We start from the raw sequence: 18,222 nt of genomic DNA, 5'->3' as shown, positions 1-18,222 counted from the left end.
TTAGTATGGACGAGTCAAAAATTCGAGAAGATTCTTTCAATGGATGCGGAACTGGATGAGCACTTTCACTGCTACCAAAACTATGGGTTTTTGACATGACGGTTTGTGCGTCATGCGTCAAAAACTTGCCAACCCTGCTTAAGATAGATAATTAAATACATCATAACTAGATCTGTAAAAAATATAACTTTGCGATAGAACTGAACCATTTTCCTTAACATTGGCAGATTGTTCAATTATAATAAGATCCTATCTTTGCAAATGAAACCATGTACAATTTTTTTTCAAATAGACTATTTTTTATTGAATTTACATTAAGACATTCATAAATTATCCTCTACATAATTACGCAATTATCATGATACAATGAAAAAATAAAAGTTCATGGAATTCCAAACCAGTGAAACAAAAGTACTACAAGAACCCAAAAATTTGACCGACCCATTGAACACAATTCTATTATGGTAAACCTCGATTGGTCAAAATTGAATGCTCCGAATCTACGCATTTCAAAAACATTCTGGAAGCAATACATTTAAGACAAAAATAGGGCATAAATAAAAGACAAAATTAATTGGTTTTTAAACATTTATTTATTATTGAAGCAACAGCAATACATTAAAGATATTAATCGTATTACAGCTTTTTCCTGCGAAACTCTTTACGATGACACATATGACAAAGCAACCAAGGGCTAAGAAACAATAGTATGACTCGCGACAAAATAATGCTTCCATTGAGTTTAAACTGAAAAGGTAACTTAAGATTATACTTAATCTTAACAAAATCATTGGAAATAGAACAAAAGTCATTGTAAGAGCTTGCAAGTTCATACCGTGGCAGGTCTGTCTTGCTGCCCACGGATAGTTATTTCTTCTTTTGAGCTTTCTCAGCAGCCTTTGTGACCTTACCACCAGAGAGATCCTTAGGAGTAACTGACTTGATTACACCTACAGCGACAGTTTGCCTCATATCACGGACAGCGAAACGTCCCAAAGGTGGGAAATCAGTGAAGGTCTCAACACACATGGGCTTGCTTGGTACCAATTCAACAATTGCAGCATCACCAGACTTGATGAATTTGGGGTTATCTGCAAAAAAATTACAAAATATTAAAAAAAAGTCACTAGCTACACTTAGTAGTGAAATGTAAAATATTATGTTATTTGCATCCTTGATAATAGTATAAACTGATCACACTAATCTACACACTGCAAATATTTTTATACCCAAATAGTGATTATTATATTTTATTGAAAATATAACATAATCTCTGGGAAGCACGACAACTTGTAAGAAAGCATATGTGTGAAATATATCACTCCACAGACATACCTTAAAATTGCATGACAAAACCCTACTGAACCTGATATTTAATTTATTTTCCATCGCTGTATTTTCGCAAAAAAAAGATTACAAAATATTAATAAAAGTCATTAGCTACTTTGTAGCGAAATGTAAAATATTATGTTATTTGCATCCTTGATGATAGTGTAAACTAATCACACTAATCTACACACTGCAAATATTTTTATACCCAAATAGTGATTATTATATTTTATTAAAAATATAACATAATCTCTGGGCAGAAGAAAAGAAAGCATGCACAACTTGTGAAATATATCACTCCAGACATACCATAAATCGCTGTCTTTTTGGCGCAGGAGAATATGCAAATGAAAAATTTGTTTCTTGGCTGCCTTTTCAGAAACCCATTACAAATGAAGACACGAATAGTAATGAAATTCCGTACTTTAAGCTTACAAATAAAATTATATTGACCTAAGTGTTAAGTGGAATACTTTTCGAAGCACTAGAAAAGTAGGCATGAAATGTAGCTTCCTTGATTACTATCACTCTCTAGATAATCTTATTAAATAAACACAAAAATAATAACTTTTAGAAGTAAAATACTGAAAATTTTAACTATTTTTTACAGCCATTTTGAAATTGAAGAAAAAGCCTCAGTGGTAAAGTACATTGCAGAAAGATTTAAGTGCTAGAGTTTAATCGCAGACATCTCGAAAAAATTCTGCAACAGGGCTTGAAATATTTTGCAAAACTTGCCAGGGTGATTTACAACTAACAAGAAAACAAGGAGGGGACATGAAGACATTGATATACCTTCTTGTGGGCTGGTCATTTCAAATCTCATGAGCAGCACAATAGATAGATATGTTTATCAAGCAGCTTTTAATGTCAACAATAAAAGCAGTGACTTCTGCTACAGATATGGAAATAGTTTGTTAAAACAGCAGAGAGGCCACTGAATTAGGTCTTTATTTCCCTGACTTTACCAGAATTCCAGGTAAGAAGGTTAATTTTTAAGTCAGCGTGCGGGCATTTTGTCTCACAAAGTGTAAGACTGGCACAAGAAAGGTGTAAATGTTATCAAGGGTCTGTCCAGACATATTGTGAAAGGTCCTGTTTTTGTAAAATGGTTAGAAAAAACTAATCATAATTTGTTAAGATAAAATAAGTGTTAAGGTCACATTCTTTCAACCATGGTCCTGCTTAAGTGAATTTTTAGCAAATAGGATCCTGTTATCGCAAAAATTACTAAAAACCTTTACAAGAAGTTTTTAAATTATAAATAAATATAAGATTCCGCTCAACAATTGCTGCTACTAAACTAATTATTTGGTATTTAGCCTTTACTGCTGAACACAAATATTCATTTCAGAATAATTTTAATTGACATATTTTAAATAACACAACATAGTAATTAATGTATCACTTTTAATTTGTTATGCATTAAGTTAATGTAAACAATTCTTAGATTTATAATATTTTATTTAAAAAAAATTGCCAGAAAGTAATTTTTATTTACATAATATTCCATTAATTTTAAGAATAAATATAAATAGATCAATTATTTATTTATAAAAAAAATTATGATTTAATATCAATAAGAATGTGCACACTATGTTAGTAAATGTAGAAATTTTTTCTTTGAATACATTAGGAATTCAAACTTAGGGACACCATAATTTTTGATAAAACATTTCATATTTTAATAAAATATGACTGAATGGGGTTTTAATAGAAATTCAAATATTTTGAACACAATGAAATTGGATGGGGTGGATTCCATTTTAAAAAATAGACCAATTTGGCAACCTAAACTAAACCTTCCATGATTTTTTTTAAACAAAAATAGTTAAAATCATGATATTTCGACTAATTTTGTTCAATACCGAAATTGATGACTTTACTATGACTTTCCTGCTGAGCGGATACCCTGAATATTCATTTAATTTTAAATAATTGACGTTTTCTTCCACGGAAAGTGATATATGTACAAACACTTGCAAGTCACTGTACTTACATTTCAATATTAAGCCATTTTTTACTGTATTTCACCCAAACAGTGCTTAAAATTAATTGATCATATTTTCCTTACGCCACTATTTCAATTCAAAAGTTTAAATAATATTTTGAATTATTACAAGCAGATAATTAAGTCAATCTTATTCTTCCATCAGTGTGCCAGTGTTGCTAGACTTTTTTTGCAATAATTATGAAAAATATTGTTCTCTATTAACTTTAAATCATTTGAATGGGAATTCCAAAGGGAGATTTTTCAATCACATCAGTAAGACTAGATGTGTAATTTCGTATCGGGTGAACAAGACTAAATGCATTATTTGAAATAGTGGTTATTACAATTCCCTAAGAAAATGCAGAATTAGTTTAAAAAAACTGCCACCCCTTATATCATAGCAAACCTTTTTCATCTTATACCCTATGTGAGGGTTGGTTGTATTTACCGGAAGTCTACATTTTAATATGTGTAAAAGTAATATGAAACTTACCTTCTAATTTTTTGCCAGATCGACGATCGCATTTCTCTTTGATCTCAAGGAATTTGCAGGCGATGTGAGCCGTGTGGCAATCCAAAACTGGAGTGTAGCCATTGCAAATCTGACCAGGATGGTTCAATACAATAACTTGAGCAGTAAATTTTTCAGTGCTCTTAGGAGGAGTGTCTTTGCTGTCACCACAAACGAAACCACGACGCAATTCCTAAAAGTAAATAATCTTATAAGAAACAAGCCAGTAAAATAAGCTTTTATCAAATCACACAAAATTGAAGACTTACCTTGACGGAAACGTTCTTAACATTGAAACCAACATTGTCTCCTGGTACAGCTTCAGTGAGAGACTCGTGATGCATTTCAACAGACTTAACTTCAGTGGTGATGTTAGCAGGAGCAAATGTAACAACTGTACCCGGTTTCAAAATACCAGTTTCAACTCTTCCGACAGGCACCGTTCCAATACCTGAAGAGAAAATTAATAAAATTCAAACAAGTATTCAAGAATTTAAACAAGTATGCTAGGGTTGAAATCAATCCCAGTGCAATACTACCATATTAGGCTTTAAGCATAGCTGGTAACTTAAAAAAATCTCAGTGCAATACTACGATATTATGCTTTAAGCATAGCTGCTAACTTAAAAAAAATCTCAACGCGTAAAAAAAATATAATCAATGTGTAAAATAACGAACAAACAATATTTAGCTTAAGTATTTACTCAATTAGTGAATGTTAAATTCAACACTAAATTGTAAATTTTTTAAGCCTATCTTTAACCAGGAAGTTATTATTGAAGAGCAAAAAGAAGTAAATTTTATTGACAAATAAAAGCAGAAAAATTTTTAAATCCAATAAAAGCTATTAATATATGAATCGTAAAACACAATTCAAAGCATTTCCAGTGTATAAGCGCTTTGCAAGAAAAACAACAAGCTTATAACACTGCTTTGAATTGTGTTTTAACTACCAACAAATTTTCCAAAGTTTTATTCCTCATTGTAGAAATCATCCAGACGTTAATATTTCAGGGTTAATCACATCCATATCATCATTCTTTAGATATCAATCTAATTTTGAGCTAGAGTTGACTGACTCTGTGGATTTCTTGTACTTCGTAGATTTATAATATGACGAAAAATATCACTTTCCACCATGACAAATGGTTAAATTAGCAATGGCAAATCTCACAGAATGCGGACTTATCATCAGGTTTCAAAAACTGAAGTTCCTTTGAATATTTTGCATTAAAAGTTTGGCGACTTATCTTTTTGTTCTCAGCCATAACTTTTATCCTAAGTAAAAAAAAAAGGTAGTAATGCTCGCCACACATGCGATTTAAACGAAATAATCATAACATTAAGTTTTACATACGAACTCCACGGCAAGAAATGTTTAAGCCCTGCCTACAAAAGCAGCATGACATTTATTTACAAAAGGTTGTTCTCACTGCCATGGTTTTGCACATTAGTTCAGTACCATAGAGCCAGTTGCACAATTGCAAAACTAGTTCTTCAGGCAAGAAACGCATTTGCGGCTTTTAACTAAAAGTAACATTAGAAGAAAAATACTTTAAGATGTGTAAAACTGTGTATAAGCATAGAGATGACTAGAAATGCATACACTTTACACCTAATGCAGTTGTCAGGTATGCTTTAAGGATTTTAATTTTATGGTCATAAAATTCCTACAGGTCAAGCAAAATTAACGAAGACTTCGAAATTAACTGTTTTCAAGAATTAACTGTTTCAACACCAACACTGTTTTCAAGAATTAAAGTAGTAATTTTAGCTTAACTATGCTTATTGCATATACTCAATCAATTTATACTCTGCTTAGAAATCAAACTAATTCAATAATCTTATCATAAAAATTAAGATTATTTTTGAATACGGATAACAATTTGATTTTATAAAAATCCAAATATTTATCATATTTAATTTTTATAACAGAAATATGAATTAATAGATCAACTCACTCTTATCTTTACGATCTTTATCTCGCTATACAGGTCACAATATGCTATTTTTAATTAGCATGAATGTGAATAATAATGTTTAAAATAATAATTCAAGAGATGAGTCAGAATTAAAAGGATTAATGTTTGTTATGGAAATCGAATTAAATCAATGAGTGAAACATTTCACAGGACTTCTATGTAAAAAGTCTCAACAATAATCACTTGAATTTAAATACCTCCAATTTTGTAAACGTCTTGCAGAGGCAAACGGAGAGGTTTATCTAATGGTCGTGAAGGTGGCTCCATAGCATCTAACGCCTGCAATAAAGTCTTGCCATCGGATTTGTTTCCTTTCCTTTCAATAGACCACCCTTTGTACCATGGCATATTTGAACTTGGCTCTAACATGTTATCTCCATTCCAGCCAGAGATGGGAACAAATGGAACTGTGGCTGGATTGTAACCAATCTTTTTTACATAGGCTGATACTTCTTTTTTGATTTCTTCAAAACGAGACTACAAGAACAAAAAATTTAAGACCATGAGTGTTATTTGGTAGTTTGATTTTAACAAGATTCTTATAAAAAGATAAATATACATACCTCACTGAATGGTGGTTCAGTTGTGTCCATTTTGTTTACTCCAACAATCAATTGTTTTACACCAAGTGTGTAAGCTAATAAAGCGTGTTCTCTGGTTTGTCCATTCTTTGAGATACCGGCTTCAAATTCACCAGTGCCTCCAGCAACAATTAATACAGCACAATCAGCCTAAAATTAAAAGTTGTAAATTCACTAAAACAATCAGAAAAGTTAAACATAACTGAAATAGATAAAATTATAATTTAATATCAAGGTTCATGCTCTACTTTAGAAATAAAATTCAAGTACTTTTAAAGACTTATTATAAAATTCTCCAGGACTTAAATTTTAGTAAAAGTTAGACTAAAATTTTACATTTTAAACTAAAATGTTTTGACGATAATAGTTAGTTGACAGTCGATAATAGCAGTACTGAAAAATAAGACTTCCATTGCTCTCTTGATTTCGGAAAGTGATCTAAGTATAAAAAAAGCAAGGGTGATTGGCATCAAGTCAAGAATAAAATTCATGATTCATAAAAACGTCAGATTTGAATTTTGCACAAGGCCTATTTTAAGCTAGGTATACAACCTCTGAATAAGCAAAAATTCGGGCAGGACGGGGGGGGTGTTCTATATAATACTGTGATATCAATTAGATATTTAAAAACAACTCTGCCGGGAGATTTTTATTTAATATTTAAAGTGGCAGAAGCATTTAGACAGTGAAATTTAAATTGTTCTTAAATATAATTTTGAAATTTCGACCACTTTTCAATTTAAGAAAATTAATCAATTATTGGATGTTGCGGCTTAATTATCATTTTAAATTTATTACGGGTCAGCCATTTTAAATTGAATCAGTTGCCAACTTTCACCTCAATATCTTCCAATAGATTCTTACTAACAATTTTGGTCACTTTGACTGTTTTTAATTAACCACTCATACTTGAATTAATTTTTTTTTCAGTAGCATCGATCATACACACTTGACATGGTCACATGAACACGAATCGCAACGAGTAGTTTTCAAATAGAGTATAAATACGAAAATCGATGTTTGATATTGCAAAATGCGTGAATACGAATTGCGACATTGGATTTCAAACTTGCGGAAAAACTAATAGTGATATTGGGGTTTAAAAACGCTTAAGTACAAATCACAAATCGCGATATTAGCTTTTTAAATTGCTTTAATGGGAATTGTAAGTACAATTTTTGAATCACGTGAAAACGAATCGCAACACATGGCTTTTAAATCAGTTTAATACGAAGATCGATATTAAAATTGCCTGAATAAGAATCGAGATTTTGTCAGAATTTGGCGCAGTTCCCAATATTTAAAATTCCTAAAATCAGCCAAATAGACATAAAATCTTAAAATCAAACAGTATGTGTCATCATCTGAAAGACGGGAAAGTCATATCACACTTACGTGCGTCAAAAAGTTAAACACAGAAATGCTGGAAATAGGGCTGTTTTCCTAGGTTTGATACTTTTCAAGGTCATTTTGAATTTTTCAAAGATTTAATATCATTTTCAAGTACTTTTAGGGGCCCTTGAAAATCAAATTCAAGTACTTTTCAAGGACGCAGGAACCCTGAATATACAAAAAGAATATAACCAAGTCATCAATATCTAGACTAAAAAACTATTTGAATGAGCATTACTGCATAGAAAAAACTAAAAAGCTGAAAATAGTAATTCAAAATACCATGTGCAAACACACTTCAAATTAAAAAGGCAGCTAATATCCTGAAAATATCTTAGATTATCAATTAACCATTATCAGGATTGATAATATGAAAACCTTGAGAATATATGAGATTGATTGATAATATGAAACCTATGAAACCTTGATTGATAATATGAAACCTATGAGTGAAAAATCTATATACCAAACATGTTCCATTTTTTGAAATAGTATTTATAATTAAATTTCTTATAAATGAAACATATTGCACCTTTATAGTAAGAGATTAAAGAAAAAACTTAAATCTGCAACATTGGACAAATCTTAATTACAATGAATGATTTGTATGAGTATGAAGCAAACAAATATAACTTTCATATCTGGCAAATATAATATTCAAGGGATATGTCCAGACATTTTGTAAAAAGTCCTGTTTCTGTAAAATTTTGTCACATTTTGTTTTGTTTTTTTGTAAAATTTTGTCAAGTCACATTCTTTTAACCAAGGTCCCTCCCTCGCTTTTGAATTGAGAATTTGTACAAATAGGGTCCTGTTATTAAAAAAACTTTTTCAAGCAGTTTTTGAATTGTAAATAGTTGCAATATTATACTCAACTCTAAAATTATAATTTAAAAAATTTACATTTTTAAAAATAAACAGCGATTGCTGCTACTAAATTAGAGATGCGACATACAAATATTTGGTATTTAGCCTATACTGCTGAATGCAGAATATTCATTTTGGGCGAATGAAGGAAGAAGCGTCTGTCGAAGATAAATAGTATTTCATTTACATTTTTCTTCCCCCCTGGATTCGATTAGCAAATCAGTATTTCATTTACATCTTTCTTCCCCCCTGGATTCGATTAACAAATCAATGATAAACAAGTTTCTAAAGTAGGGGTGTACAACCTGTTTGTTTAAACAATACCTTTTGTTTAAACAATATAAATTTTCTTCTTTCATTCTGTACGCTTCCTTTAGGTTAGAATTTATATCTCTCCCAATATTTATGTATATCAATATATATTTGATAAATTAATTATTGTGAAAAATTGAAAGTTTTTTCGCTAATCTACCTGCTGTGCAAGTGGCCCTTCAATCAAAAAGGTTATGCAGCCCTATTCTAAAGGGTCCGATTAAAAGATAAAATTCTTTTGTGAAGCGTTAGTTCTTCAAAGGAGATCCCTGATAATCAAGTCACATCAATGGGATTTAGCATAAGTTTTGAAATCTTAGATATATATACTTTATTTGCAAGTGCCTATAAAACAATTGGTTTGAGATACACATAATTATGTGAAATATTTGCACAAAAAAAATCATCTAACCTACTTCTAGTTTACAGGCCTAGGTGAATGATACAAAGAAACGGGAGTTCCGGGATACACCCTAAATACTAAGACCTCTACTATTTTATCTGTTAAGTGTTTTTTAATGGTGTGAATATGAATTTAGATATGAATTTTAAAATCATGTGCATATAAATCACTAATAGGGATTTATAACTATGGAAATGCAGTTTTAAATCACGTTTACATAGTCAAAATAATCAGACTGAGATAAAATAAATCACAAATGATTAAAACAAAAGAAATAAAACAAGAGTAAATAAAAAAATTAGTTTCACAACTTTTCAATTTTATTAAATTTAAAATATTAATGTCCCACTTATTTTACTCTCAAAAGATATTAAACTTTAGTGCCTTAAATTAAAAATCTAAAAAAGCAAATTATGTTTATGAATAGTTCGTTTTTTAAACTATCCCGCTCAATTCATCACTTTTGAATATTCAGTTTATAGTATAATATTTGAGCTTAATAACCTATCAGATTAGCAAATTTTATTTCATTAATATTTAAGTTAATATTGTTTAAAATATAGCTCGACAAGTATCTTTGTATGCTTGTTAAGCTTTATTAAATTGCTAATCTTTGAAATAAGAGAAGATACATCAAAAATTAGCATTCAGCAACTAAGAACTATTGATTAAAAAGCAATTAATATATAAGGCCTGTTATATAAATGGTCAAATACCTGAGAAGTGCCAGTAATCATGTTCTTAATGAAATCTCTGTGGCCTGGAGCATCAATGACAGTTACGTAATACTTAGATGTTTCAAATTTCCACAGAGTGATATCAATGGTGATACCACGTTCTCTTTCTGCTTTGAGCTTGTCCAATACCCAAGCATACTTAAATGAACCTTTTCCCATCTGAAATACAAAAACAAATTTTTGAATCACATTTATAAAAATGTTCAGACAACACTTTCAAATTTACAGACATTGATTGCTGGAAAAAGAAATTAAGTAAAATATTTTTCAATTTTTTAGTGCTGAACTGTACATACTCATTTTTATTCAAAATAATATTGAACTAATTGCCTGTCAAACTTTTTTAAATCAACATATATAACGCATAAAAATTTTAAAAAATAAATTTTCTTTGTCAAGGAGTCACGCCTAGTATCAGGGGTAATTGTGAGATTAACTCAAAAATCCTGAAAATTAGCGACTTAATAAATTTAGTCTAATATTTTCAAAACATGAAACCCTAAATAAATTATATGCAGCATCTTCCGGAGCACAAGTTTTTTTTTTTTTAAATTTACAGTTTAGTGATAACTGCATGACATTGTTATAACTAAATAATAGTAACCCATATTTGGGAATTTGTTTCTGACCACCAAAATATAAGGATTAGTAACAATCTAAGAAATAGTTCCCATGGTTTCATCAGGACAGCTATCAAGTTAGAACCTCCAAGTAAGCTTTGTTTTCTATTTCACTTAATCATGAGAACTTTAAACAATTCAAAAGGCTTTTGCACTCTTATTAAATTACGTATGACCAATAATAATTCCACGCAATAGAGTTCAATAAATATTTATAATTTACTATTTTATCTAACTATAAGGTATACTGGTTAGAGAATTTTACGTGGCAACAAAAAATTAAAGGCTAAAATTAACATGTGTAATTAATAATACTAAATAATTTAATAACATTCAAATAGTACTATTGCAACTGAGCTATATAATCCAAGCCATGACCTCCCCCCCCCCTGATAAATTGTCCATGACGTACATTAAATCAATTAGAATTTTTTTTATTATAGAAAATAAACTATTTTATGAATACTTTTTGAAGTTAACAAAAGAAATAGCAGAATAAAATATTTGATAACAACCAGTAACTTAATACTAAAGCCATTCATTTCTGAACATTTCATTTTAACATTTTATGTCCCAGCTCAATATATTTCTTTTACATTTCATAGGATACATGGCTTATAGGATACATAGCTTAGACACAAAAATAAGTAGATCCTCTACTCCCAGTTAATAATTACAATATACAGACAAAATTACAGTACTTAAGCGGAAAAAAAACAATCAAGAAAAGCTAGTAAACATAGCAACCAAAAAAAAATTTAGTTATCAGCAACAAAACTTAGTTACAAAAGAAATTTTAATTTTGTACATATTAATCACGAAGAGAATTATTTCTCTCAACATTGAAGTAGATAATCCCTAATTAAACTTGATACTCAGAAAAATGCCAATGGAACATTCGAGAATGATCAGGAAAAATTTTTTCAACTGAAATATTACCAACTGATATATACATAAGATAAGTTAGTTTCATAAGAAAATTCGACATATTTTGACATTTTTGTCATGAACACTGCCAATAAAGAATAGAATTAGTACTGAACAAATACATACTTCTTGGGCTTCTTTTTCGAACTTTTCGATTGTTCTCTTGTCGATACCTCCACATTTGTAGATGAGATGACCTGTGGTGGTACTTTTACCAGAATCTACGTGGCCAATAACCACAATATTGATATGAGTCTTGTCCTTAGGCATGATTGCTCAAAAGTCGTCAATTAAATAAAAACCTAAAAATGAAACAAAATAATAAATAAGATCATATTATGCCCTTGTTCGAAACGGAAGTAACACGTGTAAGTTTAATGACAAGATTGGAATTCGAAAAAAAACACTTTAATAACACTCATATTTAACATACTTCATTGAAAACAATCAAAATTGAATCCTAATACCGACTGACATCTAGTAAAATTTATCATTTATTATTCTAACTGGGCGAAAATGTAGACGACCAACATGGCGGACTACGACACCGGTAAGAGAGCTGAACAATTACCAGACAAGATATATAATCTTGATATCAAAAAATTACCAGACAAGATATATAATCTTGATATCAAAAATTAATCTAACAACTTATTAACTAAAAATAAAAAGTTAAGGGAAAATATTATAGAAATTTATTCTAATTCGATTATAACTTACAACTAAATTCACTCTTCTACCACGAGTAAGGGTAAGATGCCGGTAAGGTCTAATTCAAAATGGAGAATTAAGTTAGAAATGATACTACAAATATATGAAATAATGATTTATTTGGCTTAATAAATCCTTAAAATGTAATGACAAGTATGGATTGAACATGGATGATAAAATTATGCATACTTACTATTAAGATTTTGAAGAGCTGACAAGAGAACACTCTGCAGTAAAGCTTAGCAGGTGAAAGAAGAGGAGGGAATGATCGACAAAAGTGATCACGTGACGCGCAAACCCGCTTTCTCGGGATACGTCATATGAGATTTTATACTCTCGACTTATATTAAAATAAATTAAAGGTAGTTTCTTACTAAAACATAATGTATCCGAAATGTACTTGAGACATTGTACTTCACTTAAAATATTATATTAAAGCTACAAATACAGGAAGAAAGAATTTTTTTATGAACTTTATCAAAGAAGCCTGTCAGATAGAAATAGTTTATATTTATTATTCTCACCCGAGTCGGGACTTTTTTTATCGCGAGTATCTAATTGATATCCATGCTTTTATAATTGATAAAACATTATTAATTTGATTTATTATTAAACACTTCAGCGAATAAAATTTTTTAAGCATCTTTGTTTAGTTGTAATACTTTATTTACATCGCAATAGAGCTGCACAATAGGCAATTGTACCAAGGCGACGCTATGAGAAGAATCCCTGAGGATGCTCCGAAAATCTGACATCACAATGAACGACTAGCCAACTTTTGATTTTGTGACGTTAAGTTAACTGAGCTTAAATCCAAAACGTCAAATAAACTCTTATAGCCATTATGCAAATATCATATTTGCTCTAAAATACAAAAAATAAACGGGTGTAAAGATACGAAGAGGTCTCGCCATTCCTCAAAGCAGAGTTCAGTACGTAATATAACTTCTTTCTTGACTTCAGAGATAACTTCAGAGAGTTATTCTGAAGCAAATAATCACATTCAAGACAAAACAGTCAAATGGCTGTGCCCATCACGTGTTGTGAACTTTGATCCTCTGCAGAAGAGATATCTCACCCGTTTTGGTAGTTCTACGCACGAAGTGAAGCACTTATCATTAGAAAAGTTTAACGAAGATCGATATTGTGCCCCCTCGGTCCCTTCGCAGGCTGATAAAAGTGATCCTCCACACGTCATTCACTAGCCGCTGACAGTGACACGTTACTTTGGTAATCTACTGGGAAACGATTCTTACGATCAAACGATCACTGCTTATGTTATATTGATAATAATAACCAAGGGCGCCGGCAAGGGGGTGCAAGGAGGTGCACTTGCACCCCTCTGGCTTTTTTTCTAAACAATTAAGCAGATACAGAAAAAAAAATTTGTTATAAAAAATTTTTATTACAAATATTTTTATTCAAAAACAAGTAATTAAATAATTATTGATACATAACAATTAAAAAATTGTTTAATCAAACAAGAATAGTAATCGTCTTGTTTGNAAATTTTTATAAAAAAATTTTATTAAAAATATTTTTATTCAAAAACAAATAATTAAATAATTATTGATACATAACAATTAAAAAATTGTTTAATCAAACATGAATAGTAATCGTCTTGTTTGCTGTCCAAATCTGTTTATGGATGGGTGATCGTGTAAAGCTAAGGGTGGCGGCGCTAGTGGTATAATTGCTCTTTCCAGACTTCCTGGTTACTGCTTCCGATATATTTTTACGCTGCAGATTGAGAAAACGCGCCATCATATTATTGCATCATATCTTTTGCAGTATTTCACATGTACCGAGTTCTTTCTTTCAGCCTTTAAACTTCAGCATTATCATATTAATATTATAATCATTAGAATATTTTCTAATTAGGCTAACTTAAAAAGATATTTTTAAAGATATTTTTGGCGACATTTTATTCAAATGTAGCCAAATAAGGGATAAAATACAAAACATGGCAAACCTTAAGAATTATTCACAATGAGATATTAACTTTCCAAAATTTTTTTTGGCCTTACGACCTCTGAGAATCAATACATTTCTGAAAGCTCTTATGAATGGTACAATTATGTTTAGATTTGAGACCAAATTACAATAACAAAACTGCATAGAATATTTGGCTTGTTCACACATCGCCTCGTAGTCATAACATATGCGGAGGGATACACCGGAAATTTTCTAAATTTCTTCCGGTTTAAGGACACTTGTTATTGTTTACATTAGTCCACCCATCCATAACTTTTTCAATGAATTCTGAGTCATCTTTGAATCTTTTCTTATGCACATTGAGCATGCACAAATTACTTAATTTCTCGTGAGACATTGTGGACCGATTCCATGTTTTGCTGCGCCGCATTGTTCTAAAAGTGCGTTCAATAGTGCACGTAATAGCTGGAGGATTTAGACCAATTTTGATTGCCTCCGCTACAGCTGGATAAAACGGTGTGCTCTCAATTACTAAATCGATGTATTCGAGAGATTCATAAGAATTTTATTTATTCCACCACATTTCGTACCATGTTGCAGCTTCAGTGATGAAATTCGGTTAGAGCAGATTTTTATGCATAGTATATATTTATATATATATATATATATATGCTACAACAGCACTATGAGGGCGAGCGCTATCCTGTTGGAAAATACACCCTTGAATGCTGCTCATGAATGGCAACAAAACAGGTGGAACCACCATGTTGACGTACAAATTACGGCTTCGAATGTCACGTGGCTCCCGGCTTCAAATGTCAACTAAGGTGGAGGCAAATATTTTCTAGAAAGCAACAGTTAAGTGGCTCTGCTATGCATTAAGGGGTCGGATATGGCGTGGCCAAGTAGCGAATGGATTTGAAAATGTGGCCAAGTGGTTTTGAAAATGATCAAGTCCATTTAAAGAGGTGTTATGTTACTAATGGCTGATCGATGAGAATTTTCCTGCCTCGCAATAACCACAGTACTGATGCAAAATATTCTCAGTCGTGGCATATGGATTATATGTTAAAATTTTCTCAACGAAATCCTTTCATTGTTGGGCTAACCCTGAGAGGATTTCGTAGTTTTTCTATCCATATACCGTAAACGCAGGTTAGTTCACCCCGAAGACTGGTTTGTCTCAATGCTTGATCCAGGAGTTACCTTGTCTTCTGGGTAGGGTTCAAAATGCTATCGCACTTCAATACGAGTCACGCATTTGTGAGCAGCTCGTTTTACATAGAGTTTACTGTGACTCTCGTCCTGAAAAAATAGAAAACTGGAAGCAAAGTTTCTATACGATTATTTGAAAACTTATTGCTCTAATTTTCCAATTTGATATTCTGAAAACAGAAATCTCTCGAAAAATTTCTCTAACAGAAAATTTTTTCTTTTAATTGGAGGCTAGTTCTTAAATGTTCTTTTAAACAATTGCTACCAGTTTTTTTTTTTTTTTTTTGAACGCTTGCCACCCTAACGAAGTGTGAATGCATTCTAACCATTGCATGCCATTTATGCACCTCTAATCGCGGTCTAGAGAAAATAAGTACCTAATTATTGATTTTTTTTGCGGAAGATTATGTTTCACCAATTAAGGACCAATTTCAATGTATGCGAAATCGGAGATAAGAATTAGAACTTGGTTGGAGAAAATATTTACCAGAGAAAAATTGCCTATCAGGATCTCGCTGCTTTCCCCAAACTCAAATATAAGATCTTTTTGCTTCCAATAAGAGTGGTCCTTTATGTTTCTATTCTCTCTCGAAGCAGATGCGTATATCGCATACAGTAAAAATGATCATTTAAATTATTCCTGTCTGATTGTACTTCATTTTGATTCGATATGACTATATATCGATATATTGATGTCATTGATGACAGGAATCGCACGTGATCATATTTTGATTTTTGTGTTTTGATTTGTAGAGTATGTGTTGTGATTGCGAAAAGAATAGTAATGAAATTCTTGATTAAACCTAATACGACTCTTAAAACAAAACTCTATATAAAGGCTATAGCCTCTGTCTAACATAAAACCTTTTCCAATTCCTGCTTAATCAATAGTATTTAAAATAATGTTTCAAAATAAAAGTACACCTTTTGAAGATGATATCGGTAGGAAAAAAGCAAACATTATTCTTTCGTTTATTATGTAATCAGTAAACAAATTTAATTCTCAGAAAAACAGAATTTAAATGTAAAAAGTTATTTTTTAATGTATTTTAGTTTGTATTAGAGATTACGAATTTGCATTTTTTGATAACTTATTTTATTATTGCGAATGAAAATTATAAATAATTTATTCGATTTTGCGCCAACAATTTCTACTAATTTAATATGGTAGTTTATTTTAATATCTTGCAGATTTTCGTACAAAGTTCTTGTATGTAGTTCACATATAGCTTAACCAAGCATTATGAAATTTCTTTACTCTTTAATTAGATTATCCTAGTGCCTAGAATTTTAATTATAAGGTAGTGAAAAGATATATATATATAATAGCATGGCTTATTGAAATGCATAATGTAAATTATTTTACAATACTCATGTAATAGTTCTGATATTTTTAATTTTGACTGTAATAGTTTAAATAGTAATTTAAAGTTTTTAAATAATTGTCAGTATGTTACCATAAGCATGTGTCATATTGAATGGGTAAGTAATTCATACATTATTTTCTTGAGTTTTTAGATCAGTCCTGGAAATTAATAGCCATTCCTTTTATGTCCAAATATATAATTAATGATGATTGAATTTGATATAATTGATGACTTTTAAAAATGATATTTTTTATTTAAATTACTTACTTATCTCACATATTAAATGTGATTATATATAAATATATTAGATTCATCTATCATGTATATTAATATGCAGCGCATTCCAAATATCAATGTAAAAATAACATTTTGTATGTACAATGACAGGGGTTGTATGTCTTACTTTAATGCTACATTTTTGTTGTTTCACATAAAAATAAGTTAATGTAGTTATTATTTTAAGAGTGAATGATGTTATTAAAAACTATGCAATCACCAACTTGAATAATTTTAATTTAATTTTAAAACTATTTTAATTTAGAAAAAGCAACTAGTGAAAATAATCTATCAGAAGATTGGTCCCAAATTATGCTTATTTGTGATAATGCTGTAAACTATCAAGATGGGTCCAAATTCTGCCTAAAAGCAATAATGAAGCGCTTGCATCATAGTGTGCCAAGGGTTGTTATGCAAGCGCTTGTTGTAAGTATTGTTTTTTTTTTTTTTTTTTTTTATAAAAATTGTAATTTCTGAATCTTAACAAGTAACTGATTCAATTTATTTTCTTAATTGATATATTTTCTTAGCTTTTAGATTCTTGTGTTAAAAACTGTGATAAGAGATTTTTATTGCAAGTTGCATCCAGTGAATTTACTACAGAAGTTAGAAAACTGCTAGGAAAAGTAAGATTATATATTTTTAGCTGTGTATAAATTTTTTGGAGATCTTAAAATGCTATATAACACTATTTGCATGTCTTTGTTTATAAAACTTTATTTTAATTCTACAGCTCTATGTTTTATTTGCTTCACAGTGTTTTCATTACAGAAAAAAAAATGGGAGAGAATTTCTCACCCTTTCTCAAAAACAGGGTGAGATTTCAAAAAGTTAAGTGAGATTTCTAAAAATTAAAAAAACACAAATAGACTTGGAAAAAAAAATATTTCTTTAATTATAATAAATTTTTAACATCTTCTGATTTCTAAACCATTGAACATTGAATATTTTTGCTGCATTATCATATGGAAAATGTTCTGTATCTACTTTTTCATTAGCTATTCTCATTAGGTTTGCTCAAATGCTTACCAATCGATCTGTTACGATATTTTGTTTTAATTCGG

The 18,222-nt window shown here is 30.3% G+C and overlaps 2 protein-coding genes across 4 annotated transcripts in view; one reads left to right on the top strand and one right to left on the bottom strand.

The window, feature by feature from the left end:
* Positions 1 to 574: 574 nt before the first annotated feature.
* LOC107441347 (elongation factor 1-alpha 1) lies at positions 575 to 12,616 on the bottom strand (the record flags this gene model as incomplete). The annotated part of the gene is given in 8 exon segments (XM_016054572.3): positions 575 to 1,091; positions 3,816 to 4,026; positions 4,103 to 4,284; positions 6,013 to 6,292; positions 6,379 to 6,546; positions 10,087 to 10,266; positions 11,781 to 11,956; positions 12,559 to 12,616. Coding segments are annotated over 7 exon segments (1,389 nt in total). The 3' UTR covers positions 575 to 867.
* Positions 12,617 to 16,234: 3,618 nt separating this feature from the next.
* LOC107441348 (signal transducing adapter molecule 2) overlaps positions 16,235 to 18,222 on the top strand; it is a 21,070-nt gene continuing 19,082 nt past the window's right edge. For 2 of the 3 annotated variants that reach the window (XM_016054573.3, XM_043040591.2), the window contains exons 1-3: positions 16,235 to 16,457; positions 17,424 to 17,584; positions 17,689 to 17,784. In XM_016054573.3, the coding sequence (XP_015910059.2) occupies positions 16,418 to 16,457; positions 17,424 to 17,584; positions 17,689 to 17,784 (297 nt within the window). In that variant the 5' untranslated portion in view covers positions 16,235 to 16,417. Of the gene's footprint in view, positions 16,458 to 16,514; positions 16,540 to 17,423; positions 17,585 to 17,688; positions 17,785 to 18,222 lie in introns of those variants that run through there. The other variant, XM_043040590.2, reaches the window with a different exon arrangement.

The sequence above is a fragment of the Parasteatoda tepidariorum genome, chromosome 9 (assembly GCF_043381705.1).
Source record: "Parasteatoda tepidariorum isolate YZ-2023 chromosome 9, CAS_Ptep_4.0, whole genome shotgun sequence".
NCBI lineage: Eukaryota > Metazoa > Arthropoda > Arachnida > Araneae > Theridiidae > Parasteatoda > Parasteatoda tepidariorum.
Note: the sequence above shows the minus strand (reverse complement) of the source record. Positions and strands in the feature narration are given on the sequence as shown.